The 26,585-nt window shown below is 40.5% G+C and overlaps 2 protein-coding genes and 1 long non-coding RNA gene across 3 annotated transcripts in view; all 3 read right to left on the bottom strand.

Annotated features, from left to right (window-relative positions):
- LOC108444120 (scavenger receptor cysteine-rich type 1 protein M130-like) overlaps positions 1–12,574 on the bottom strand; it is a 78,171-nt gene extending 65,597 nt beyond the window's left edge. The window contains exons 1-2 of the mRNA XM_017725103.2: positions 10,292–12,574; positions 8,845–9,147 (exon numbers count right to left, since the gene is read on the bottom strand). Of these exons, the coding sequence (XP_017580592.2) occupies positions 8,845–9,147; positions 10,292–10,616 (628 nt within the window). The 5' untranslated portion in view covers positions 10,617–12,574. The remainder of the gene's footprint in view (positions 1–8,844; positions 9,148–10,291) is intronic.
- A 61-nt stretch (positions 12,575–12,635) lies between these two features.
- Positions 12,636–15,976, bottom strand: LOC119263788. Its single transcript, XR_005130520.1, has 3 exons — positions 15,851–15,976; positions 14,510–14,818; positions 12,636–12,762 (listed from the first exon to the last, which is right to left on the bottom strand). It is a non-coding gene; the product is annotated as an uncharacterized LOC119263788 (long non-coding RNA).
- An 8,779-nt stretch (positions 15,977–24,755) lies between these two features.
- Positions 24,756–26,585, bottom strand: part of LOC108444118 (scavenger receptor cysteine-rich type 1 protein M130-like) — a 44,295-nt gene continuing 42,465 nt past the window's right edge. Inside the window, exons 19-21 of the mRNA XM_037540183.1 lie at positions 26,477–26,539; positions 26,302–26,364; positions 24,756–26,098 (exon numbers count right to left, since the gene is read on the bottom strand). Coding sequence (XP_037396080.1) covers positions 26,052–26,098; positions 26,302–26,364; positions 26,477–26,539 — 173 coding nt within the window. The 3' untranslated portion in view covers positions 24,756–26,051. The remainder of the gene's footprint in view (positions 26,099–26,301; positions 26,365–26,476; positions 26,540–26,585) is intronic.

Raw genomic sequence — 26,585 nt, 5'->3', positions numbered from 1 at the left:
ATCAAGGCATCAATGACAGTCTTGGCCTCTTGGTCTTGCAGTGCAAAGGTCTCTGACCATTTGATGAAATAATCCATGGCACACAGCACAAGATGGTTTCCTCCAGCAGTGCATGAAATGGCCCTACTATGTCAACTACATCCTGTTGCAAGGGCTTGCCCACTAGAAACTGCTTCATTTTGGCTTTGGACTCTCTGGGGTGATGAGGCAATCTCCCTATCCTAGTTATACAATTCCATACCGATTTAGTCACTAACATGTCCTTTTTTATTAGCCTTTAAAACCAAATGTATATGTCTTTTTTTAAAACCCTCTCTGATCTAACTCATACCAGATTGTTCTCTCCTTACAGTGCCTTCTTGCACAACTCTCCAGAGCGTATCTCACACAACCCTTCATATATGTACAAGAGTATCTCTCAGCTATAACTCAAACTGTCACCTGGTACAGTTCCCTTCTGAGAGCTCAGATACTCTTTCCCCATTAGAGAGTCTACTGCGTAAAATCCATAGTCTGCTTCCTTTTATTACCTTATTAGGAGGGGTCTCTGGTCAGCAAATGTTTAGTTTATTGATTAACAACCAGGAATATTTTTATGCTATCATTCCCATCTCTTTGTTGGAGGTAACAAAGTGGTTTTGTGACTCTGAAGTGAACAAACCCTGCATGGCTTTTGAAGCTTCCTCCTGCAGCCTTGAAGGCATGATCTTTTCTCAAGCATTAGAAAATTACTTGCACATTGCAGAGCCCAAAAGCTGTTTTAGTTCTAGCCTCTGGAGAAAGTAGGACCTGCCTGTACCTGATTTTTAAATCTAAGGATGAAAACCAGGTGGACCTGGCTATGTCACGCATCCTCCTAGAACCTCTTTGGATTCGGACTCGATCTCCCAGAATCCTCTGGGAGATCAAATGTGCTCCACACAGCCAACCAATGTCAACACTAACCTGTACTCAACCTCCCAGATTTCTCAGGGAACTGACCCATACTTGTTTTCTAATGATGACTTTGGATTGTGATTCTATCAGTAAAGCCTCCTTTGTGTTTTACATCTGCGAGCATCTGAATCTGCTTGCCACGTTACAGGTTACTACACCTAAAAATGTATCCAGGCGAGCAATAGGCTACAAGTGTTTCTTTGTGACCTCATTGAGCTTCCTATTGTCAACACAAAAGTGACACTCACTTAATTTCTTAGGAACTTTGACTATAGGTGATGCCCAGGGGTTCTGTGATGGCACTTTGATGCTTTGATGCTTTTTATGCTGCATTGGGGGAGACATTGAAGCTACTGCTGTATTGCCATGGCCTCCCCAGTGTCAATGTTGTGCTACACTAGACAAGTCTGCCTCAGCTCCTCTTTCTTTAATGCAAAGCAGTCCTGAAATTCCACTAAAATCTGACACGACATGGCTGTTATTTAATTACCCCCTCCATTAGATAGGGCCAGAGTCTCTGATTTGTGTGCTGCTGGACTCACAAAGAACTCTCGTGGGGGGAAAGGCAAGCATTCGCTGGCTGCAAACATCATTAGGTGAAGACAACGTGGAAGACATAAGACTCCTAATTGCCCTGCAGATAACTTTCTCTCTGGCTGACCTGTGAATGGGGGAAAATTACCATGAGTTTTCAGGGGTTCTCCCCCAGAGCTTGGGGAAATAACTCCCATTTGTCCCTGCTACACAATTGTTTGCTGATTTCTTAAACCATCTTTGGGAGAACACACTCATCTTGCAATATCTTCTTGTCCTATGCCTTTGCTTCTCTCCGCAGCCTCCAAGCACACCCAGCATTTTCAGGTGTCTGGCCCACCGCCACCACAATGCATATCTGTACACTGCAAAACACACCATCTCATACTGTGACAGCACCACCTCCCTATCTAACGCATACTCCAGAGCCTCTTGTGAGCATAAACCCATTTGGCTAGAATCTCAATATCATATAGGGCTCTCAATGACTCCCCTGCCAGTCTTCCATGGTGACACAGTTCAGACTGTAAAAGCTCAGGCCAGTGGCACTCCGGAGCTCCCCATCTAATGCATTGTAGCCAGATCTCTCAGTTGGATTGAGAAAAAGCAATCAAGCTAAAGCATCATTAGTTAACCAAAGCGCAAGCTGCAGGGCTTTTAGTTCATCAGGCCACTCAACAATTTGGCTGAGTTTAAACTGTGCATGAAATGCCTCTGAATCTGTTTTACCAGAGTATTTAGGGATCTGTACATTCACTGGCAAGCCTCTGATTGCAGCATCGTTACTGTTTGCAATCATAATCGTGTGCTGACACTCCAACAGCAGTTTTAGATGGCACAACCCCATGGTTCCTTCAGAGTTGAGAAGACAACTCAGCTCTTTGGGTCTGAAAGGATGGATAGCTATTAAGAAACCACTACTGATGTAAATAAATAGAAAGAAAAGAACATTTGCACTAGAGCAGAAATTTAAGAAATGTTTGGTTTTTGGACTGAATCTAAATTTGTAGTTGGGATTACTTGGATTGTGGGAAGTAACTGCAACCAATGTCTGGAGGTGTTTACAAGAAGCTTTAAAATATCTCTGCAGATTTCTTTGAAATATTTAAAACATTGGCTTCTGTGTAGCAGCTTTTTACATTAAGATTGGTTGAAACATACCTGAACATATAATTTCCATATCAATATAATGAATACAGTGATGTTTGCCCCATCCCAGTGATCCACAGGTTTTCAGAGTAGACTCTGATCCACTACAGTCCACATGACTCATCCAGATCGGTCCAGATCCTGGTATGGCAAAATCCATATTTAGCGGCTCCCCACAGTCTAGCTGTCTACATAACACTGCAGCATTTCTTATATCCCAGTTAAAAGCACACACTGTTCCCCACTGTCCTCTATGAAAAACCTCCACTCTCCCAGCACAGCGACTGCCACCATCCATCAACCTCACACTGTCTGTACAACAGAGACAGAGAGAAAAAAAGAGGAAATGATGCATCCAGAATATCCACACAAACTAACTTATAAACACACAAATAAATAAATAAATAAACAAATAAATAAAATCACTTACCAGCACACACCAGTCCTACATCATTATCATGGGAGCAGTTGTGTTTGAGTGATGTCGTTGAACAGAAGTGAATCTGAGATTCGTTGCCTCTACACTGAAGCTCCTCTGACCACACCTGACCCTCCCCTCTGCCAAAAGCAGCTGCTCCCAGCACCTCCACAGGAGGCCCACAGCCAAGCTCTCGACACACAACCTCTGCATCCTGCTGGTCAAAGTCAGCATCACACACTGTGGACCAGGTCTCTCCATGAAGCACCTCCACTCTCCCAGAGCAGCGAGAACCACCAACCAGCCTGACTCCTAATTTCATGAGAAAAAAAAGGGTCATTTAAAGTTGTCTAAATGTTCTCAGATTCTATTTTTTATACTTTTATACTTATTTATACTTTATCTATTTTTTCACTGCTGTCCTAAAATATCTAATGAATAAGTAAGCTTTAAATGAATAGTTCAAGCTGTCTAAGCTGTCCATAAACAGTGTAATCAATTACTAATTTATATCAGCTATTTATTAATTATTAATATTAAGTGACCCTTATTAGTCCCACACCAGGGAAATTTCACATTTTACCTATCCGTGCAGTGAAACACCACATACACACTAGTGGGCAGTGAGCACACATGCCCAGAACAGTGGGCAGCCCTAGTTGGGGGTCAGGCGCCTTGCTCAAGGGCACTCCAGTCATGTGCTGTAGGCTCAGAGGATCGAAAGAGCAAACTTCTGGACACAGGGCTGGATCCCTAACCTCCAGCCCATGACTGTCCCCATTTACAAGTACATAATCAGTTACTAAACGTATTTATTCAATTGCAACCCTTAATGTGAAGTATTAACATTTAGGATAAAGTATTCAACATAAAAGACATATTATTTTACTAAAAGCATTGGGAATAGAGTGGGAACTCTATTTTGTATCTCAAGAAAGTGCTTAATCGTTTAAATCATGAAATACTTATAAATAAACTTAAGAAGCTTAACTTCTCTCGACAAGCTGTACGTTGGTTTAGATTGTATATGGAATATATGAAGCAATGTGTTAAAATAAACTGCGTGCAGTAATCACACAGTTTTCAAAGTGTGGACATTCTACAAGGCCCAATTTTGGATCCTGCCCCCCCCCCCCATACAAAAATGACTTAAATGACTTGACTAAATCTCCATGGATCACCACCTTATCGTGGTGGAGAGGTTTGTGTGCTTGAAGGACCCTAGGAGCTATGTTGTCTGGAGCAAAAGCTCCTGGTAGGGTCTCCCATGGCAAACTGGTCCTAGGTGACAGGCCAGACAAAGTGTGATCCATAACCACCCCTATGAGGACAACAAGAAAGCAGGACTTGTGTACCCTGCCCGGATCAGGGTTACTGGGGCCCCACCCTGGAGCCAGGCCTGGGGGAGGGGCTCGCCAGCGAGCGTCTGGTGGCCGGGCATTCACTCATGGTGCCCGGCCGGGCCCAGCCCGAAGGAGCTACATGAGTCCCCCCTCCCATCGACCCACCACCGATGGGAGGGGCAGTAGTAGGGGTGTGGTGCATTGTGGATCGGGCAGTGTCCGAAGGCACTGGGCCTTGGCGTTCTGATCCTCGGTTGCTGAAACTGGCTTTTGGAACTTGGAACGTTACCTCACTGGCGGGGAAGGAGCCTGAGTTGGTGCGCGAGGTTGAGAGATACCGGCTAGATATAGTCTGGTTCACCTCAACACACAGCTTGGGCTCTGGGTCCAATCTCCTTGAGAGGGGCTGGACTTTTTTCTTTTCTGGAGTTGCCCATGGTGAGAGGCGGCGGGCAGGTGTGGGCTTTCTCATAGCCCCTTTCTCATAGCCTGTATGTTGGGGTTTTCCCCGGTGGACGAGAGGGTAGCTTCCCTATGCCTTTGGGTTGGGGAACAGGTCCTGACTGTTGTCTGTGCTTATGCACCGAACAGCAGTTCAGAATACCCAGCCTTCATAGAGTCCTCGGGAGGGGTGCTTGAAAGTGCTCCTCCTGGAGACTCGATTGTCCTACTGGGGGACTTCAACGCTCACGTGGGCAATGACAGTAAGACCTGGAGGGGTGTGATTGGGAGGAATGGCCTCTCTGATCTGAACCCGAGTGGTGTTCAGTTTTTGGACTTCTGTGCAAACCACAGTTTGTCCATAACGAACACCATGTTTGAACACAAGGATGTCCATAAGTGCACATGGCACCAGGACACCCTAGGCCGCAGTTCAATGATTGACTTTGTAGTCGTGTCAGCGGACTTGCGGCCATGTGTATTGGACACTCGGGTAAAGAGAGGAGCTGAGCTGTCAACTGATCACCACCTGGTGGTGAGTTGGATCAGGTGGTGGGGGAAGATGCCGGTCAGACCAGGCAAACCCAAACGTATAGTGAGGGTTTGCTGGGAACGTCTGGCAGAAGAACCTGTCAGATTGATCTTCAACTCACACCTCCATCAGAACTTTGACCAGATATCGGGGGAGGTGGGGGACATTGACTCAGAATGGGCCATGTTCCGCTCCTCCATTGTTGAATCGGCTGACTGTAGCTGTGGTCGCAAGGTAGTTGGTGCCTGTCGGGGCGGTAATCCTCGAACCCGGTGGTGGACACCCCAGGTGAGAGATGCCGTCAAGCTGAAGAAGAAGTCCTACCGGACATGGTTGGCCTGTAGGACACCAGAGGCAGCTGGCAGGTATCGACAGGCCAAGCAATCTGCGGCTTCAGTCGTTGCCAAGGCAAAAACCCGGGTGTGGGAAGAGTTCAGTGAGGCCTTGGAAAGTGACTTTAAGTCGGCTCCGAAAAGATTCTGGCAAACCGTCAGGCGACTCAGAAGAGGAAAGCAGTGTGCCACTAGCACTGTATATAGTGGAGATGGTGTGCTGCTGACTTCAACTGAAGACGTCATTGGGCAGTGGAAGGAATACTTTGAGGATCTTCTCAATCCCACCAACACGTTCTCCAGTGAGGAGGCTGAGTCTGGGGACACGGGAATAGGCTTGTCCATTACTGAGGCCAAAGTCGCTAAGGTAGTTAAAAAGCTCCTTGTCGGCAGGTCTCCAGGGGTGGATGAGATCCGTCCCGAGTTCCTCAAGGCTCTGGATGTTGTGGGGCTGTCTTGGCTGACACGCCTTTTCAACATTGTGTGGACATTGGGGGTGGTGCCACTGGATTGGCAGACTGGGGTGGTGGTGCCTCTTTTTAAAAAGGGGGACCGGAGGGTGTGTTCCAACTATAGGGGAATCACACTCCTCAACCTCCCTGGCAAGGTCTATGCAGGGGTACTGGAGAAGAGAGTCAGGCTCATAGTCGAACCTCGGATTCAGGAGGAGCAGTGCGGGTTCCGCCCTGGTCGTGGAACACTGGACCAACTCTTTACCCTCTCCAGGATTCTGGAGGGTTCATGGGAGTTTGCCCAACCAGTCCACATGTGCTTTGTGGATTTGGAGAAGGCATTCGACTGTGTTCCCCGGGGTATTCTGTGGGAGGTGCTTCGGGAGTACGGGGTACATGGCTCTTTGCTACGAGCCATTCAGGCCCTGTACAAACAAAGCAGGAGTTTGGTTCGCATGGCCGGCAGTAAGACAGACTTGTGCCCAGTGAGAGTTGGACTCCGTCAGGGCTGCCCTTTGTCACAGATTCTATTCATAATTTTTATGGATAGAATTTCTAGGCGCAGTCAGGGGATGGAGGGTGTCCGGTTTGGTGACCTCAGGGTCACATCGCTGCTGTTTGCAGATGATGTGGTCCTATTGGGGACATCAGGCCGTGAACTTCAGCTTTCACTGGATCGGTTTGCAGCCGAGTGTGAAGCGGCCGGGATGAGGATCAGTACCTTCAAATCCGAGGCCATGGTTCTCACACGGGAAAGGGTGGAGAGCCCTCTCTGGGTCGGGGATGAGCTCTTGCCTCAAGTGGAGGAGTTTAAGTATCTCGGCGTCTTGTTCACGAGTGATGGTACAAGGGAGCGGGAGATTGACAGGCGGATTGGTGCTGGGCCAGCAGTGATGCGGGCTCTTTACCGGTCTGTTGTGGTAAAGAAAGAGCTGAGCCATAAGGCAAGGCTCTCGATTTACTGGTCGATCTACGTTCCCACCCTCACCTATGGTCATGAGCTTTGGGTAATGACCGAAAGAACGAGATCGCGAATACAAGCGGCCGAAATGAGTTTCCTCCGCAGGGTGGCTGGACTCTCCCTTAGAGATAGGGTGAGAAGTTCGGTCATCCGGGAGGGACTCAAAGTAGAGCCGCTGCTTCTCCACGTCAAGAGGAGCCAGTTGAGGTGGTCCGGGCATCTGGTTAGGATGCCTCCTGGACGCCTCCCTTGGGAGGTGTCACAGGTGTAAGAGCAATAATTTGCAATGATTCCAATAATTGTTTATTTGAATAAGCTGTGAAAGTTCTAGTTCCTTGCAAGTTATCGGTGTGACGTATGGGAAGGGGGTGGGGCTAAGAAGGAGGGAAAGGTTATGTAGAGGACGCAGTCGAGAGAGGTTGTGCTTTTCTCTCAGACCTGCAGCACTGAGTAGCCGAAGCTGTTGTGTGGTTTTTATTAAAAGTGGCTCCACCGAACTCAATCAACGGGTCCTTCACCCTTCTTTGTTTCCTCGTCCTTGCTACCTATCGCCAACCGAACTAACCCACAGCCCAGAGTCTCGGTAAGACCGTGAAGAAGCGAACACTAAGTTTTACACAGGCAAGTCCACCGGGGAGGAGACCCCGGGGAAGACCCAGGACACGCTGGCGTGACTATATCGCCCAGCTCGCCTGGGAGCGCCTCGGAATCCCTCCCAGGGAGCTAGTGGAAGTGGCTGGGGAAAGGGAGGTCTGGAAAATAAATTAACTTTCATCAAACAAGTAAAATCTTTTCATTACTACATGTTATGAGATGCATGAAGCAGAGGCTTTGAGTCTCTGTCCTTTCAAAAAAAGTAATGCTAAACCTTACCCATGAGCTAGCGGAGGAGCTAGTCAGTGCAATGCTATAGGCTGAAGAGTTAAGGATGTTTTATCACACTAGATGTTTAAGCAAAACCTCAATCACAGAGCTCACAGCATAATATTTATCCTTCATAACTGCCAGCAGCTAAGATGAAAAGCCAACTTAGTCATCTTTACAGTGTTTTTACAGTAATGCTCTTTATGGTAAAACATCCTAAATAAATTAACACTAGAAAATACAGAAATCAAGATGAAGTTACTGTAGAGCTTTTTGTCAACAGTTTTGACATTTTTATAAAGACACCACCTTTCAGATGATCAGGATGCTTCTGAACGAAACTTTCTATGGTAACCTTTTCACCTTCACTTGACAGAAAAAGTAGTGCATAGAGAACTGGTAATTATTGATTGATTGGGAGTCGTCAAAGAACTAGTTTCCCCTAATAAGGAAAGGAGGGTCTATGACACCTGCTACTGGGTGTGAGTTGGGGCAGGTCCATGCACAGTAAGGCTTCACTTGCACTATTATTGGCCCCAAGAGCTGACTATCAGCCCACCACCTGCTGTGCTGCGTGGCAGCAGTAACACTGAGTTTCCATTAAGGAACAAAACATCTAGGACATGCCTATGAAAGAGTAACACTCTCACTTCACATGTGTTACCACTTTCAGGCTGGTAGACCCTTTTAGCAGTGTAACACCACAGCCATTTGTTTCAAACGATTTAGTGGGATGCTCTCACTGTCAGATCTGCTTGGTAATGTGTGTTCATTGGAACTCTTTCACCAGCTACAGTTATATCTTCTGAATTATTGTAATTGCTCCAAAATGTATATGTCAGTGCTGTGAGCAACTAATACTAAAAGATTAAAATAGTTTACCTGAACAGATGACTCCAGCATCTTTGGAATGATCACAATGACTTGATTTTAATGACAAACATTTCTTCAGTGTAGACTCTGATCCACTACAGTCCACATCATCCATCCAGATTGGTCCAGATCCTGGACGAAAATAAGCATCACTCAGTGCATCTACTGCTTCTCCACAGCGCAGCTCTCTACACACCACTGCAGCATCTCTCATGTCCCAGCCATCACCACACACTGTTCCCCACTGTCCTCTATGAAGAACCTCCACTCTCCCAGCACAGCGACTGCCACCATCAACTAACCTCACACTGTCTGTACAACAGAGAGAAGAACATAAAGAGACACTTTCACACAAAAAATGAAAAAAATGTCTTCAGTGCTTTGATGTCATCTTTAAATTATGCAAAGAAAAACTACTTGTAGGAAAGAGGACTGAGTGTGAGCAAGGTGTGACAAAGCATCAGTGAATAATCTAGCTTGAAACATAACCCTAAAACAATTAGTTATCAGAATATTATATATCTGTTTTAGTCTTCATACCCCAAGACCTTCATGATCCAAAATCCCTTTTGTGATATTCCATAAATGTCACATATTATGTAGTAAAGGTACTCTTTTGGTCCCGGGCTCTCTATTGATATCTGTGTGGCATATGTAATGAATAAAGAGAGTATCTTGATTCCACAAATCATTCAGAAAAACAAAACAAAAGGGTTCTCTAATTACAGTTGATTTTACTTGACCAGAGTAGAAACAATGAATGAGGGAGGGAGAGAATGAGAGGACATGTACAGTACATGGTGTCAGCATTTGGGGGCTTCTTATAGTTACAGGGGGGTGCAGGTTAAAGAACTCTGATGAACTACTGCTTGATATAGTGTCAGTAATTCAGATGAATTAAATCATTCTAAACAATAATATATAAATCTGATGACATTAAATCAGATAATAAATCAGTAAATTAGATGACATTGAATCAGATGATATTAAATCATTCTAAACAATCATACATAACCTTACAATAAATAATTTTTTTTATCATTCAATTTCAATTGATTTCAAGTAAATGAAAAATCATAAGAATAATCATGTTTAACACTTATCCTTCCCTGAGTAAAATATTTAATGGCCTGCTTTGCTGGTTATCAAAGTTTTAGCACTGTCTATGGATCCAAAATGACAGAAAATGTAAAAAAAATATGATCTCCTTATGCTAATCGCACATATTTTACCTCAATAATAAACATCAGAACAAGTCACCATCAACATTATTGTAATTTGAGCTCACAGACACTCTAGTCAACTATTTTTGAAAGGGTATTTAAACTGACAACAATGTTCTGTATAAGCAATAATAATAATAATAATAATAATAATAATAATAATCAACAAAACAAAAAATAATCATTTAAATTAGCCAAGGTTGGTAAGATTTAACTGTGAATGCAGCTCTTACCAGCACACATTACTCCTATGTCGTTATGATGGGAGCAGTTGTGTTTGAGTGAAGATGTTGGACAGAAGTGAATCTGAGATTCGTTGCCTCTACACTGAAGCTCCTCTGACCACACCTGACCCTCCCCTCTGCCAAAAGCAGCTGCTCCCAGCACCTCCACAGGAAGCCCACAGCCCAGCTCTCGACACACAACCTCTGCATCCTGCTGGTCAAAGTCAGCATCACACACTGTGGACCAGGTCTCTTCATGAAGCACCTCCACTCTCCCAGAGCAGTGAGAACCACCAACCAGCCTGACTTCTAAAACAGAATATTTGACACTCATGATTAACAATAATAATGATTAATTATTATAAGTGTTACAATAAAACTAATTGATGAATGGAATGTTTTGAGTAAAATACACAAAAAGCACCAAAACTGGGACATATATGGAGCAATGACAAATTGAAAGGGAATTCTAAATAAATGAATGGAGGAACATAATGAGTGTTAATGCTTCCAGATAGGTGTAAAGTTTTATATAATTATGTTATGTACTTTACTGATCCAACAAGGAAAACCTAACATTTTATTACCTAAATATGCCCAGTTTGGGAGCAGCACAGCATTGTCTGAGACAGCGAGAGGTTAATTAAAAGGTTAATTGGTTTATTTAATTGATGGTTCATCACTGGGGCCCAGATACAAGAATTTCATTCATGAAGTCTGACTGACTGATGTTTCAGTAGGAAATTGATTAAGGTGATATCTACATTTAGATCTATGTGAATGTCATTAGTTAAGAGTGTTGGAAATTGTTGTCACATTGACTGTGATTAAGTTTTATTTCAATATGTAAGGAACACCATGTCAGTGCAGGACATGACCTGCATATTGTGCCAGCAAGAACAGTCCAACCACAAAAACAAAAACAGGGATAATGTAATAGAGTTGAAAAGCATAAACCTCTTGTTACAAAAGGGCACATAAAGAGTTTAGTAGTGAAAGAATTACAGGCGCGTAGTCTACAGAGATGTGGGAAAAAAAGTAATACGGCCAGAGTAGCCCACCATATTCTCCTTAAGTGGGTGAGTACATATGTGCTGTAAAATTAATGGTACTGGCCTGAATGCTTGACCCCCACAGTGAGGGCACCTAGTGGCTATGTTATGCTGTGTGGTGCATTTTGATGCCACGGTCTGAGTCCACTTGTCCCTTAGAGGGAAGAGTCAAATCAATACAAAAGACCTATGTTCACAGTTTCCCAGGAAACTGAGCCAAGCCTCATTGACTTGCTCCTGAAACATATTCCACCTGGAGACATGGCCCTCAATTTCATGAAGGCATCCTAACTTAAAGAAGACATTTTTTCCTTCATGTAATTTTGACAGAATGTTGAATAAATCTGACCCAGAGCTGTCCACAGTCTCTCTCTACCTCTCTCTAGGACCCCACAGAGGTTATTCTGCCTAATCACCATGTCCCTCTAGAAACTTTTTATTATTTTTTAGGTAAATGGTCTTCTCCAGGATGACAATTCCAAGATACCAATTCTCCCATCCACAGAGCATAAGGTGTTACTGAATGGCTTGATGAGTGTGGAGAAAACTTACTAAGATATTTGATATTTTCTTTACATTGTGACTGATCTGTATTTGAACATTTTTAGATACAGGATTCCATAAGTTCAGTGAAGGACAAAAGGGAACAAATCAATACTCATCAGAAAAAAGTAGACTGACTGATTTTTGCATTAAGGTTTAGAGTAACTTACCTGAGCAGATAACCCCAGCATCATGAGACTGATTACAGGCATGTTTACCCCATAATGTTGACTGGCATTTCTTCAGTGTAGACTCTGATCCACTACATTCCACATTGCCCATCCAAGCTGTCCCTGATCCTGGCCCAAAGTGAGCATCACTCAGCGCATCTACAGCCTCTCCACAGCCCAGCTCTCTACACACCACTGCAGCATCTCTCATATCCCAGCCATCATCACACACTGTTCCCCACTGTCCTCTATGAAGAACCTCCACTCTCCCAGCACAGTGACTGCCACCATCCACCAACCTCACACTGACTGTACAACAGAGAAGAAGACATAAAGGGAGGGAGGGAGAGAGAGAGAGAGAGAGTACCTACTACTACAACTAACTCGTTAAATAAATAAATAAATCACTTACCAATCCCACATACCAAACCCACATCATTATCATGGGTACAGTTGTGTTTGAGTGAAGATGTTGGACAGAAGTGAATCTGAGATTCGTTGCCTCTACACTGAAGCTCCTCTGACCACACCTGACCCTCCCCTCTGTCAAAAGCAGCTGCTCCCAGCACCTCCACAGGAAGCCCACAGCCCAGCTCTCGACACACAACCTCTGCATCCTGCTGGTCAAAGTCAGCATCACACACTGTGGACCAGGTCTCTCCATGAAGCACCTCCACTCTCCCAGAGCAGTGAGAATCACCAACCAGCCTGACTTCTAAAATAGAATATCTATCTGTATCATTTTTTTCTAACCTTTACATTTTTCATAATTGAATTTCATTTCATTTTTTATTTTTGCTTTGCAAGCACTAAACAATTATCTTCAAATACATATCCAGTTTTAACTAAAATGCACTAGAGATTTTATAACATCACCACAACAACATACTTTGTTGTATATATATATATATATGTAGAGAGAGAGAGAGAGAGATAGATAGATAGATAGATAGATAGATAGATAGATAGATAGATAGATAGATAGATAGATAGATAGATAGATCAAAAAAAAAAAATAGAATGTAATGATGTCCAAATCATTTAAACCCTGTATTCAGTTGAAAGCAGTACAAAGACAGCATATCAAATGTTGAAACCGAGAAATTTTGTTATTATTATTATTATTATTATTATTATTATTATTATTTATTATTTTCTTTTTAATTACAAATCTATTTTTATTTTGATCCCAGCAACACATTTCAAGAATGTTGAGACAGGGGCAAAAAAAAGACCGGTAAACTTGTGTAATACTAAAATAAAACACCTGGTGATTAATTGGCAACAGGCCAGTAAGAAGAAGGTATAAAAAGTGCATCCCAGAGAGGCTGAGTCTTTCAATTCAATTCTTGAATTAATTCAAGAGTAACATTTCTGTAAAATAGCAATAAAGTCATATCTACAGTACATAATATCATAAAAAGATCAATAGAATGCAGAGAAATCTGTGTATGAAAGAGACAAAGTATAAAACCACTACTGCCTGGCTGTGATCTTTGGGCCTTCAGATGGTATTGCATTAAAAACAGACGTGATTCTGCAGTGGAAAAGTGCAAAAGAAAAAGTACAAATGCAAGTTAAAACTCTATCATGCAAAGAAGAAATCAAATGCAACGAGGATACAGAAATGCCACTGTCTTCTCTGGTCCTCTTTTAATGTGGACTGTGAAATGGAAAAGTGACCTGTGGTCCAACAAATAAAAAATTGGAATTATATTTGGAAATAATGGGCATGAAGTCCGCCCTGGCCTTGATCATCTGGAAGTCATCAGCACATACTTCAAAAGCCAGCATCTGTGATGGTATCAGGGAGATTAGTGCACATGGCATGGGTGACTTGCAAAATCTGAGAAGGTGCTTTTAATGCTGAACTATATACACAGGATTTGGAGCAACTTGTGCTGCCATTCACAACATGACAACACGACATCTTTCAGGGAAGGCCTTGATTATTTCAGCAAAACAATGTCAAACCATATAGTGCATGTATTACAACAGCATGGCTCTATAGTAAAAGAGTCCAGGTGCTAAATTTGCCTGCCAGCCATCCAGACCTGTCACACATTAAAAATATTTGGCACATTATGAAAATATTACAAAGGAGACCCTAAACTGTTGAGCAGAAAAAATTATGTATCAAGCAAAAATGAAAAAATGTTTAACTTTTAAAACAACAGAAACTGGTCTTCTCTGTTCCCAAATGCTTACAGAGTGTTGGTAAAAGAAGAAGTGATGCCACACAGTGGTAAATATGCTCCTGTCCTAATGGTTTTTAAACATGTTCCTGACATCAAAATCAAAGTGGGCATATATTTTTTTTCAAAAAAGAATAAACTATTTCAGTTGTAACATTTGATATGTCTTTGAACTTTTTGTTTTATGTTTTTATTTACATTTTACACAGCAATCCAATTTCTTTGGTGGATATATATAAAATATCATATGGAAATGTAGCAGCACACCTGAACAGATGACTCCGACATCCTTACTGTGATCACAATCATGTTTACCCCATCCTCTTGATCTACAGTTCTTCAGTGTAGTCTCTGATCCACTACAGTCCACATTATCCATCCAGATTGGTCCTGATCCTGGTCCAAAGTGAGCATCACTCAGTGCATCTACAGCTTCTCCACAGCGCAGCTCTCTACACACCACTGCAGCATCTCTCATATCCCAGCCATCATCACACACTGTTCCCCAATGTCCTCTATGAAGAACCTCCACTCTCCCAGCACAGCGACTGCTTCCATTTACCAAACGTACACCATCTGTCCAAAAAAGGGAGAGAGAAAAAAGAAACAACTTTGCTCTCCATTCGATGTCATATTGTGTAAATGTTGCAGTTACTTCACCTGTCTGATTTATAAAATCAAGTCTAATAAAACAGCAATTCATACACCATATTCTATACTTTTGCAGAAATGATAGGACATCCATACTGAGCGTTTACTTATGTTGGGACCTTGCCCTTGACAGGAGTGTGCTGTGGACTAGCTGACCATATGTGGAGCTGTTCCACCGGCTACGCATTTATTGTGCCTCATTTGTGTTTACTTGTGATGTGTTTTGGTTAATAAAGTATTCGCATAGCTTTAAAGACTCTAAGCTCTGACCTGAATTCAACCCATACTGCAATGCATCTTTCATATATATGTATATATACCTCATAGCTCCAAAATGATAACTTGATTAACCTGATAACTTCATAAATGATTCTACTGTAAGTTGATGGAACCAGACTTCATTATCAGAGTCATTTTGGACCATTTCATTTAGTCTATTATGAAATGTGTATATAATGTGTCACGATTTCCCAGAATCCTCTGGGAGACCATGTGACCACCTTCCATCCTGCACCAATCACCGTTCAGCTTCCCCTGAATACTAATCTGTCTCACCTGTTCTTGTCTTTGCCTAGTTAGCGTTGTATAAAGTCTGGGCTTTTAGTTTAGTTCATCTTTCCAGAGCTACTGAGGGTTCATTTTAGTTATTGTTATTTCTGGATATTGACTACCTTTCTGTATTTTGGACTTTGCCCGCTGGACTCTGTTTGCCTAGTTTTGTTTGTTTGTATTTCTTGTCTTTTCTGGCTTTGACCCATGTCTGTTCTTTGACTACGATTTTGGATAACGATTTTACAAAAAAAGCCTTTTTCTCTTTTTTTCATCCAAGAGCATCTGAATCATTCTGGCACATTACATAACGTGAAGGGCAACAGGCATTTTCAGATTTTGTCAAAACTGAAAAAGGAAAAATGATGATACAAGGTTTTGTTTTATCGAAATAAATTCATTGCTTACCAGAACACACCAGTCCCACATCACTGTCATGGGAGCAGTTGTGTTTGAGTGAAGATGATGTTGGACAGAAGTGAATCTGAGATTCGTTGCCTCTACACTGAAACACCTCTGACCAAACCTGACCCTTCCCTCTGCCAAAAGCAGCTGCTCCCAGCATCTCCACAGGAAGCCCACAGCCCAGCTCTCGACACACAACCTCTGCATCCTGCTGGTCAAAGTCAGCATCACACACTGTGGACCAGGTCTCTCCATGAAGAACCTCCACTCTCCACCAGAGCCACCAACCAGCCTGACTTCTAACATCAGGAAAAACGAGAACATGAAATGCACAATTATTACGGATATCATTCATTTACTGATGTCTTCATTTACTTTCATGGGAGATTACAACCCCTCAGATGATTATAACTAGATCATGCACCTTTTCAATAATTCATTTTGATAATAAATATTTGACAAAGTATTGGTTTTACTTTATATATATATATATATATATATATATATATATAAAAGAAATGCAATAATGACTACATGGAATATATTACTAATACATTAGAGATTAAATGAATATTGATTTAAATATTTTTTGGCCCTTCCATCTGGGTTCTAAAATGCTTGTGCCCAGAGCAGGAAACAGGAATATACGCTCTCTAAGTTCATAAGTTAACTTAGCTTAAGAGTTCCTGTAAGCAAGGATGTTCTGATATGTTTAGCACAGATTTGTTTTTTTTAAGACAGTGTAATATCTTTTTCCTAAATTATCTCATTCACACAGCAATTTCAAGATGCATGAGTGGCAAAATAGCTGTTTTTATTTTGAGGAAATACATATTTTTGCTCTTTGTTTCATTTCTAATATGCAGTGTTCACATCACATATTTTGAGAGTTTCAAGACTGTGATGGGAATCAGTGTCATATTTAGATAAAGGATAAATTGTGAGCTTTTATGTTGTTCTAAGTGGTAACAAGTAAAACTCTGTATGAATTTAATAATTCATATATTTTATAGTTGAAATCATTGAATACACCTGGGTTTATAGGTTAGGGTTAGGGTCTATAACTGCTTAACTTATGTCTCTATTCCATTGCTCAGCAGAAGACCACTTGGGTAACACAGCATTTCTGTCAGGAAAATCAGCAGAACACAAATCTATGATTGTCTTCTGCTTTGCTGGTTTTCTAAATAGGAAAGCTGGGAACACTTTTATTAAAATTCCTTGCAGTATGTATTGAAATACTATTAGCACTTTTTTTTTTTTTCAACTGATACTTACTAACGATTTTGTTTGGAGGCAGAATTTTTACATTTATATCCCTGGTGATGATATGAAATGCTCATATTTTAGGTATGATCTGTTTGTGAGCTTGTGAAAGCTGTGTTCAGTTTAACACACTTTCATAAGCTCACAAACAGCTTTAAAATCTAAAATAAAAAGAAAAAATATCTAATTTACATGATTTCTGCTCAGTTAAGACATGTTTGGAAGTACAGCCTCACAAAACATACACCTCTCCCAAAATTTCATAACCAGCCCAAACCATAATGATGATATTAAAGTCATAATTTTAACTTTTAGTGGTGAATTATGTCCGTACATTATTTTACCTTTTTTTGGTAAACACATTTACATAACTTATTGATGTAAGTCAGATCAAGCATGTATTTATGGTAACAGGTTTGGTGACTATTTTCAGTGTTTGTTAGTGCTGTCAGCCTTACAGCTCCAGTTCTAAAATAAAGAAGCAAACTTGTTCATCAGCTGTATTTGGAGTGAGTAGAAAATGGCTGAGCTATTCGTTTTATACAGTACTATTATTTCTCTGAAAACAGTTTTAGTACAATATCTATCAACTATATATGAAGCTGCAAAATGATTGGACTTAAATAAAAAGTACACTCTTAAAATAGATGGTTCTTTAGTAAACAAAATTGTTCTATATAAAACCATGAACACTCAAAGAATCCTTTACATGATTAAAGGGTTCTTTGCATAATGGAAGGATTCTTCGGATTGATGGAAAGTGTGCATGGAAGTGCTATAGACAGTCCTATATAGAACGTTTTTGATAAGGGTTCTATACAGCACCCACCATAACAATAGAGAACCCCTTTAAATGCTACCCATTTAAAAAAAGTTTTATACAGAACCATCTACCGCACATTCTTCATCAGTCTAAATATTCCTTTCGTGAGGCAAAAAAACACTTTAATCATGCAGAAGGGTTGTTTGCATATATAGAATCATATATACATATACTGAACCATTTTCTTCAAAGAACCCTTAAAGCACCATCTTTTTTAAGAGTAGCTGATATGCCGATTTATATACAAAGTCTGTAATATTCCGTAATAGTCTGTAATGTTCCAAATGCTGTAAAAAGTTCCAAAAGACCAGAAATTTTAAAAATGCATGCAATAAATAACAAATCTTGACCAAGAAACAAATGAATGCCATTAAATTGACATCATTAAATTTCAGACTGAGAATTATTGCAGTTTACCTGAACAGATCATTCCAGCACTTTTTGTATGATCACAGACTCGCTCATCTGAATTCACATTTCTTTCTCCACATTTATTGATTGTAGACTCTGATCCGTCACATCTTCTTAAATAATTCCACATTGCTCCTGGTCCTGGTCCAAAGTGAGCATCACTCAGTATATCTAGAGCCTCTCCACAGCCCAGCTCTCTACACACCACAGCAGCACCTTTCATATACCAATAACCATCACACACCGTTCCATTCTCATCCCTACGAAAAATATCCACTCTTCCAGCACAGCGTCTGCCTCCATTTCCCAGCTTTACAACATCTATATATATCAGACAGAGAAAAAAAATAAAGTAAGAAAAACAGAAAACACATACATTTAGAAAGTAAATGTTATATATGGTTAAGTACTCGAGTGCTACCACAGTGATAATATTACTATAATGAGAGAGAATTATATTACTCTAAGAAAATGCTTTTAAAACCATATCTGTGATTCAAATGTTCTATTTATAATTCTATTTTTATTTGTTGAGAATAATTACTTACCAGCCATGGTGAGAGTGATTGTGGAGGACAGAAGAATGAGAGCCACACAGCTGTCCATCTCCCTCTGACCTGCACACAGTCTGTTCAACTCAACAGCAGAACAAGCTTCACCTCCACTTCCCCAGAGAGACTGAAGAAACTGAGAGAGAGAGAGAGAGAGAGGGGGAGAGAGAGGGGGAGAGAGAGAGAGAGAGAGGGGGGGGGGATCCCCACAGCTGCCAATCACACTCACTATGACCTTATTAGAAAGAGGAGAGGAAATCATCAAACATTTTCAGAGACAAATCAGAGGAGGCGTTTTTTTCTTTCTCCATATTTATCAAAAGAGCGTCAGCGCTGATGAACAGAACTCCGCCTCCGTCTCTACAGGAGTGTGTGTGAGGAGAGACGCTCGCAGCAGTGCGGTGAGAAACACACCAACATACAGGAGACTGACTTCAGAGAGAGGAAACACTCCAGTGTAATACAGCATTAATGCTGCACCTGCAGAGAGCTGATCCACACACTGATAACCAGCTCTCACACACACACACACACACACACACACACACACACACACACACACACACACACACACACACACACACACACACAGATAACCTACTCACATACACAGACACACACACAAACACAATACACACACACACACAAAGTAACCAACTCATAGACCCACAGATGAATTACTCTCACAAACAAAACATAACTCACAAAGTACTCATACACACACACACACACACACACACACACACACGTACATGCGGAGTGTCATTATTATTTAAAGAATTTCCGTCCAAACTGCTGTTTATCGCTGTTGTCGTATCTCCCAAAATCGTAACTTTACAGAAGAAGGAAGAATCTGCTTTACTCTTAATGTGAGTCAGTGGAATCAGAGATTTTCCCAAGCCATTCGGCGTCTTTTCTTTTATTTCATTCATCAAGAAATTTACACACAATGTAAAGGGTAACAGGTGTTTTCAAATTATGTCAAAAACGTAAAAAAGGAGATATTAGGTTTTCTTCAGACAGCAGCAACATTCATTTGTAATATAACATAAAAACTCCAGCAGCAGTGCTGTGTCTGATCCACTCAGACCAGCACAACACACACTAACACACCACCACAATGTCAGTGTTACTGCAGTGCTGAGAATGATCCACCACCCAATTAGCACCTGCTCTGTGAGGGTCCATGGGGTCCTGACGACTGAAGAACAGGGTAAAAGGGGGATTAACAAAGTATCAGAAAAACAGATGCTAGGACTAGAAACAGGACTACAGGTCTGTACCTGTAGAACTATGAAGTGCACCTATATAGTAAGAGTAGCTTATATATGCTTATATAAGCTTATATATGCTTATATATGCTCAAGATGGACAATGAGCGTAGAAACAAGCAGGTGGTCATAATGTTATGGCTGATCAGTGTATATATGGATATATATATGCTATGACATTCTCAATTTCTGTATATTTAATATTTATGTACTTGTGTATAAGGATACATAAAGATAAATACAGACCACTCAACTTGACTCTCTTCTCTAGCCCCCTCTCCCTCCTCACCACATCCCCAGCTCTCTCTCTCTCCTGCTCCTCTACACACCTGCTGATCTGCAGCTTCCTGCTCCTCCACTAAACCAAGAACTTCAAAGGATGAACAGCTTCAGCTGCCAAACAGATTCTTATCAGCTGATCACATATTTACCACATCACATACAGAATTACCACAGTGATATAAATATGCTGTTATACAGGCCTTTAGCTTCATGTTATTACAGTAAAGTGTATCACACTGTTGATGCAGAGGAGAGAGAAGGACCATTAAAGCAGACTAAAGGAAGAAGGAGACTCTAGTGGAGGGCAGAACACAGTTTTATAGGGATTTGTGAGTCATTTAAGGCAGGGCTTCTCATATCTGGCTCTGGAGACCCACTGCCCTGCATATATTAGTCCTTTTCCTCATTTAACGTAGCCACTTTAATTGTATAATGAGCTGTAAAAGAGCTGATCAGTTGGATCTGGTGTGTTGAGTGCAGGGTAAACACTAAATGTGCAGGCCAGTACGCCTCCAGGACCAGAGCTGAGAAACACTGTTTAAAGGCATTACTGTGGTTTGGGGATGCAGTGGGGGATGTATATTAGGAGGTTATTGATTTTTGGGAATTCTGAGTGGAAATTGTGAAAATGACTTCATCAGTGAGATGCAGTTTGTTATCAGGTGGCAGTGATGAGACGACAGATTCAACACCAGTTCTTTACTGATGGATTGACAGTCAGTCTGGAGTTTTACATTTGATCATTGTTATGCAGGGGTACACAGAGAGGGGCAGCCTCTTAATACCTGACAGAGCAGTGGGTTTTGGGTCATTGATGGTTAAGCACAGCATCGTTAATGTGGAACGTCCAATCTTACCTAAGGTTGATTTGGTTAGACATTTTATTTACCACAAAGCAGGAGCCCAGTGTTTTTTGTTTGTTTGTTTTTGAGATTTTAGTGGCAGTGAATTAACAATAATAGACAAAAAAGATGGGCATAAAAAGACATTGATGTTTTTTTCTGCTTCTTGTCACTTTCATTGACTCACATGGTCTTGAAAGGCCTTTGACATAAAAACTGTTATCAAACTTATGTCATCATGACATTTACTCACTGATTAAACTGTATGACACAGTGTTGGCTTTTTCAGTAGAGCTCAAATCCCTTAACATTTTAACAAGAATATCTCCCATCAAATAGCACCCATATGAAGAAACATGACATACACTATAAACCTCCTGGCAAAAATGTCTGGTATTAATAAAAAGTTACTTTTCAACAATACTTCGTAAATTATACATGCACATGCAGTTGTAGTCTGAGGTTTGGTAAAACTACATATGTTGATTTCTGGAAGGAACCTGGACACTGTTCCAGTTATAAAGTTCTACACTTGCTGTCTTTACAAAACTGAAAGTTCTGCTGAATAATACGGTTTAGCTTGATCTGCCTAATGACTGATACATGTATTATCAGCAGTGCTGACTCTGCCTATTCAGTCCATGAGCCCCATTTTAACTTTGAGCACCGGCCCCTCTAAGGGTCTCTGCCTTACATAATGAAGCTTATAATTACATCCAACATTGTGTTTGAGTAATGATTGAGATGCCCGGCTGTAAGTGCCAGTCCTTTTTTAATCCTCCTGACTATCGTGGAAAGGATCAGTGGACTTTTCTGATCCTGAAAGTCTGCGGATTCTTATCTCTGGACGAGCCGAGGCTAAGTTTGATGTGGGATCAGATGAACCTCACCTCACCCTCCCTCACAGGCTTGTCCAGTGATATAGAACTGGACATAAGGGTCATAAGTCTCTAACATAAAACAAGCTCATCTTTAGGATACACTGGAAAATCAGGCTGAATCTGAAATGGCTCACTGCTCCCTGTATAGTGCGCTAAGTGAGTTGTACACACGTCTAAATCCAAAGTGCTTCTTTGTTAGACAGACTCTGCACTGTTACGATGCAGTAGTCATTTTTAAGACCTACGTTCTGCACTTTGTAGGGAGAAGGAAGCCATTTGAGGTTCTGTCTAAAATAGTTCTCAGTAGTGCTGCGTTACCTGACTCGAATGCTGCACTCTGATTTGCTGAACTGATTAATCGGGTTCTAATTGAGAACTGACATTTGACTGTTTCTGCTGTGAAACATGAACTTGTAACACCTTTATAATGCACAATAACAGCTTTTGTAACAAAACATATTTCAGATTAAGAATTCATTGTGTGTTAAGAATGACTAAGGATAGCTTGTTTTTAAACTATGACATTAATAATTTTTTGCTAATAAACTTTTCATGAGCTGTCCAATATTTTGTATGTCCAGCCTTTGCCTTTAAAACCTCCTCCAACCACTTTGGGTATCCTCTGAATAACTCTTGTTTCCTGTCAGGTCTAATTTTAGTCCATTCTTGCTATATTTGCTCCAGATTGATGGGCGGTCTGTAATGTGCTGCTTTCTTTAAATCTATCCACAGATTTTCTGCTATATTCAGGTCAGGAGACTGAGATGGCCATGGCAAACCTTTCACATTCTTCTTTTTAAACCACATCTCAGTTACCTTTGCTTTATGCTTTGGATCAGTATCTTAATGTAGAATCCATCTGCACTAACCTTTAATTTTTTACTTTTTGACCAATGGTAGGAGGCTTTGCTCTAAAATCCATCGTCACAGTATTACTTCTTTGCCACACAAACCGAAGTGAATTATGACCAAAAAGTTCAGAGTTGGGCTCATCAGACTACATAATATTATTCCAAACTTCCTCTGGTTTGCTAATATGCTCTTTTCCATACTCCAGGCATTCTGTTTTGTGTCTAGAAGTAAGAAATGACTTCCTGCCTGATTTTCTCCCAAACAATCCAGAGTTGTGTAGATTGGGTTTCACTGTGGAAATGGGGACGTTTACTCCATTTGCCTGGCAGTTTGTTCTGTCATTTTGCTTGGTCGTCCAGTTTCTGGTGGAGTTTAAATGCGTCAATGTTTCTTCCATTTCTGGATTATGGTCTTTATAAATTGCTACTGGTATGACAAAATGCTTTGATATCTTTTTATATCCATCTCCAGCTCTATGAATTGTAACAAACTGCTTGCCCCTGAATACCGACTTACCTGAAAATTGAAGCTGCAAGTCTAATGTAACGCAGCTGAGGCCACTCGTCAAGCGTGAAGTACACCGGGGCAGTTAAAGAGTTAAAAAATTTGTAAATGCTTTCTTTGCTATCAATAACTGTTTAATCAGTAATATAAAGAGCTTGTCATTGTAGAATTTCAGCTGTATTTCCTCTCAAAGTCTCCATCTTTTTCCAGTTTAAAACAGTTTATTAAAAACTAGTTTTTTTATACAGAGATAAAAAAAGAAAGACAAAAATTTATGACAAAAATCACACTTTATTATCAGAGTTGCTATAATGTTCTGCATGTTACACCACTGTTTGTGACAGTCATGGTGAAGAAGAGGACTCCACCCTGGCATATTTACTTTGTAGAACACTTTCTAGTTTGGAATCACATTTACTGTTTAATTAAAAATCACTAACTCTGTTCAGCTATAATAAATTTAACCTTTTAACACAATTCAGTCTCAGCAATGACCATATTAAGTATTAATTTAGAATGAAAATCATTTTCAATAATTAAATTAGATATTTATTTTTAAAAATATCTTAACATTTTAAGCCTTTTATGACAGCTGACATAAACTTATGTGAACATTTATAAAATCTTATTCCAGTAAGCTGCAGTTCTCATAAAGTAACAGGTTTTTGTTGACATCAGGTGTCACAACACTTTCTAGGGTGAAATCACAGCATGTTAAACAAACTGACTTTGTAGCTCAGTGTATTTGTGGTAAGTTACACGCTTCACAAGTGAGGCTGCTTGCAAAACAAAAGTGAGCACTGCTCCAAAGACGCTTTGACACTGTGTGAACACTGAATGAAAATCTATTCTATTATGTTTATATCTGAGGGTTTTGACACTGATGCTCTGTAATGACAGAGTTCTGTATATGTTCTCTGCCCTTTATAAGTAAAGTGAGCTTCACTGTGCTGATATAAGATGTTATGATTAGTAATTGTGGAAATCTAGTATGAGTTATACACATTTTATCCTGTTTGGCTCTTAAGTAAATGAGCAGTTTGTATTCTAGTTTTTTTTTTCATTCTGTCACTTAAACTGCAGCTTCATGGAGTCACATTTTTCCTTTCTCTCCTGACGGTGGTGCTATAAGACGTCAATAATCAATAAAGAATCTACCTTGATGTAGAACAGTTTCGGCCCATTTTGTGTCATTTCTGGCAACAAAATGGGTTTGAAATTTTCACAGGATTAAAATGTCCAGTGTATTATTTTATTTTGCATGTGAAGTGGACACTATTACAAACAGGACATAAACTGTAAAATAGACACAATCCTACTAAAAAGTCAGCTGTCATAACATCTGTCATTTCACAAAGGCATCATGTCAATTTGACAGTGAATCTGACAAAAGCTGCCTTAATGCCAGTAACTGCTTATTAGAATAAGCCTTTCTAAATGTGTATATAAGTTTATGTGAGCTGTCTTGAAAAGCGTGTTATTGTCATGTATCCTTATGAACATGATCTACAGCAAAATATCAGCTTTTATTTTCATTTCACATCAATGATTGAACTGTTAATCACACAAAATATACTCTGAAGCAACGATGGGGGAAGGAGGAGTGCTGAGTGGGATCCAGCACCTCCAGATTTCAGGAGAAAAAAAAAAACAACAACAAAAGACCACTTTAAAATATTGTGCCCATAAAATATAAGCAATAAAATAATATGGTATTAAATCTTTAAATTTCCAGCTAACAATTACCCCGGGACTAAGGATTTTTTCTAAAATTGTAATAATCTCTCTAGATGTTGACATGTAGTTTGACTACGGCTGCAACACAAACTGCTTTACTCCTCTAATCAGCAGTCTGACTGGTCAGTGCTCAGCTCATTTGCTGAGACAGCAGGTCAGCTGCGATTGCTGTGCTGGTTATAGGAGTACTGTATCATGTATGTAGGCTGTATCATGTCGTCCACCCAGAAAATTCTAATGAATAAGAAAAAGAAACACTATTGAGGATGACATCATGATATTTATCACTTATGTGCTGCTAAAATGATGAAGCACCTCCAACCTAAAACACCTTCATCTGTCTCTGCTCTTTACAGTGAAACATGAAGAGCTGTTCATTTACTTATTACTCTATATAATCAGGACTGAACTGAATAAACATTTGCATAATACAGAATTTGTAGCCTCACTGATGAGCAGCTACAAAGAACAGCAAAGCAAATGAATAGAGCAAGAAATGAAATGTAAATAACATTCACAGGCCATGAAATTAAAGCTAATGTGTGTATTTAAGCAGTTTTTCTTTATAGTTTTTAAATTTCCTTTTTTTTGAAAGAAAGCAAAGTGGCTTAGAATGCAATTAGTTAGAGAACATTTTGCTCTTCCTGAGTAAAAAAATAGCACAGTCACAAGAATACAAACATCTTCAAGAAGAATATAAAATAATTTGTTGTTCTTCAAACTTTGGCTGATATTAAGAAGCTCGAATGTCATTTCCTGAGTAGACGCATTATTTGGGTCTCTGTCAGATGATCTGTGCCTCTTTCTCAGACACCTCCACATCATCATAGCCTGAAAGTAAACGTTCTTCAGTAAGTGACAAACATCTTAAACACACGCATATCACTCCATACATGCATCACTGCAGCGCCGTTCATCACGTATGTAACGTTACAGTGATGCAAATCCATGTTTATCTAACAGCACTGCACAATGACGTGTGAGAGAAAGAAAAAAAACTGTTTACCCCTCAATAAAATAGAAAGGAGACTCACCTGCTGAATCTCCAAAATCCTGTCCAGGAGTGATGACATCATCATAGTCCTCTGATGTGTACACTGCACGGGCATATGTGGAAAGATTATGATACCATGAAGATTAAATATGGTTTTATTATTGAACAGATGCTGGTTCACGACATGTTCACATGAATTTTTTAGAGGAACAGACCTGCTGTAACCTGTAGATTCTCTCCAGCAGGAACGGCGTCATCATAGAGCTCCACCTTGTTCTCTGTAAAAACGTCAGTTTTAGTGCCACTAAGCTTAATTTTTATAGT

This window comes from Pygocentrus nattereri, chromosome 1 (genome assembly GCF_015220715.1).
Source record: "Pygocentrus nattereri isolate fPygNat1 chromosome 1, fPygNat1.pri, whole genome shotgun sequence".
Taxonomy (NCBI): Eukaryota; Metazoa; Chordata; class Actinopteri; order Characiformes; family Serrasalmidae; genus Pygocentrus; species Pygocentrus nattereri.
Note: the sequence above shows the minus strand (reverse complement) of the source record. Positions and strands in the feature narration are given on the sequence as shown.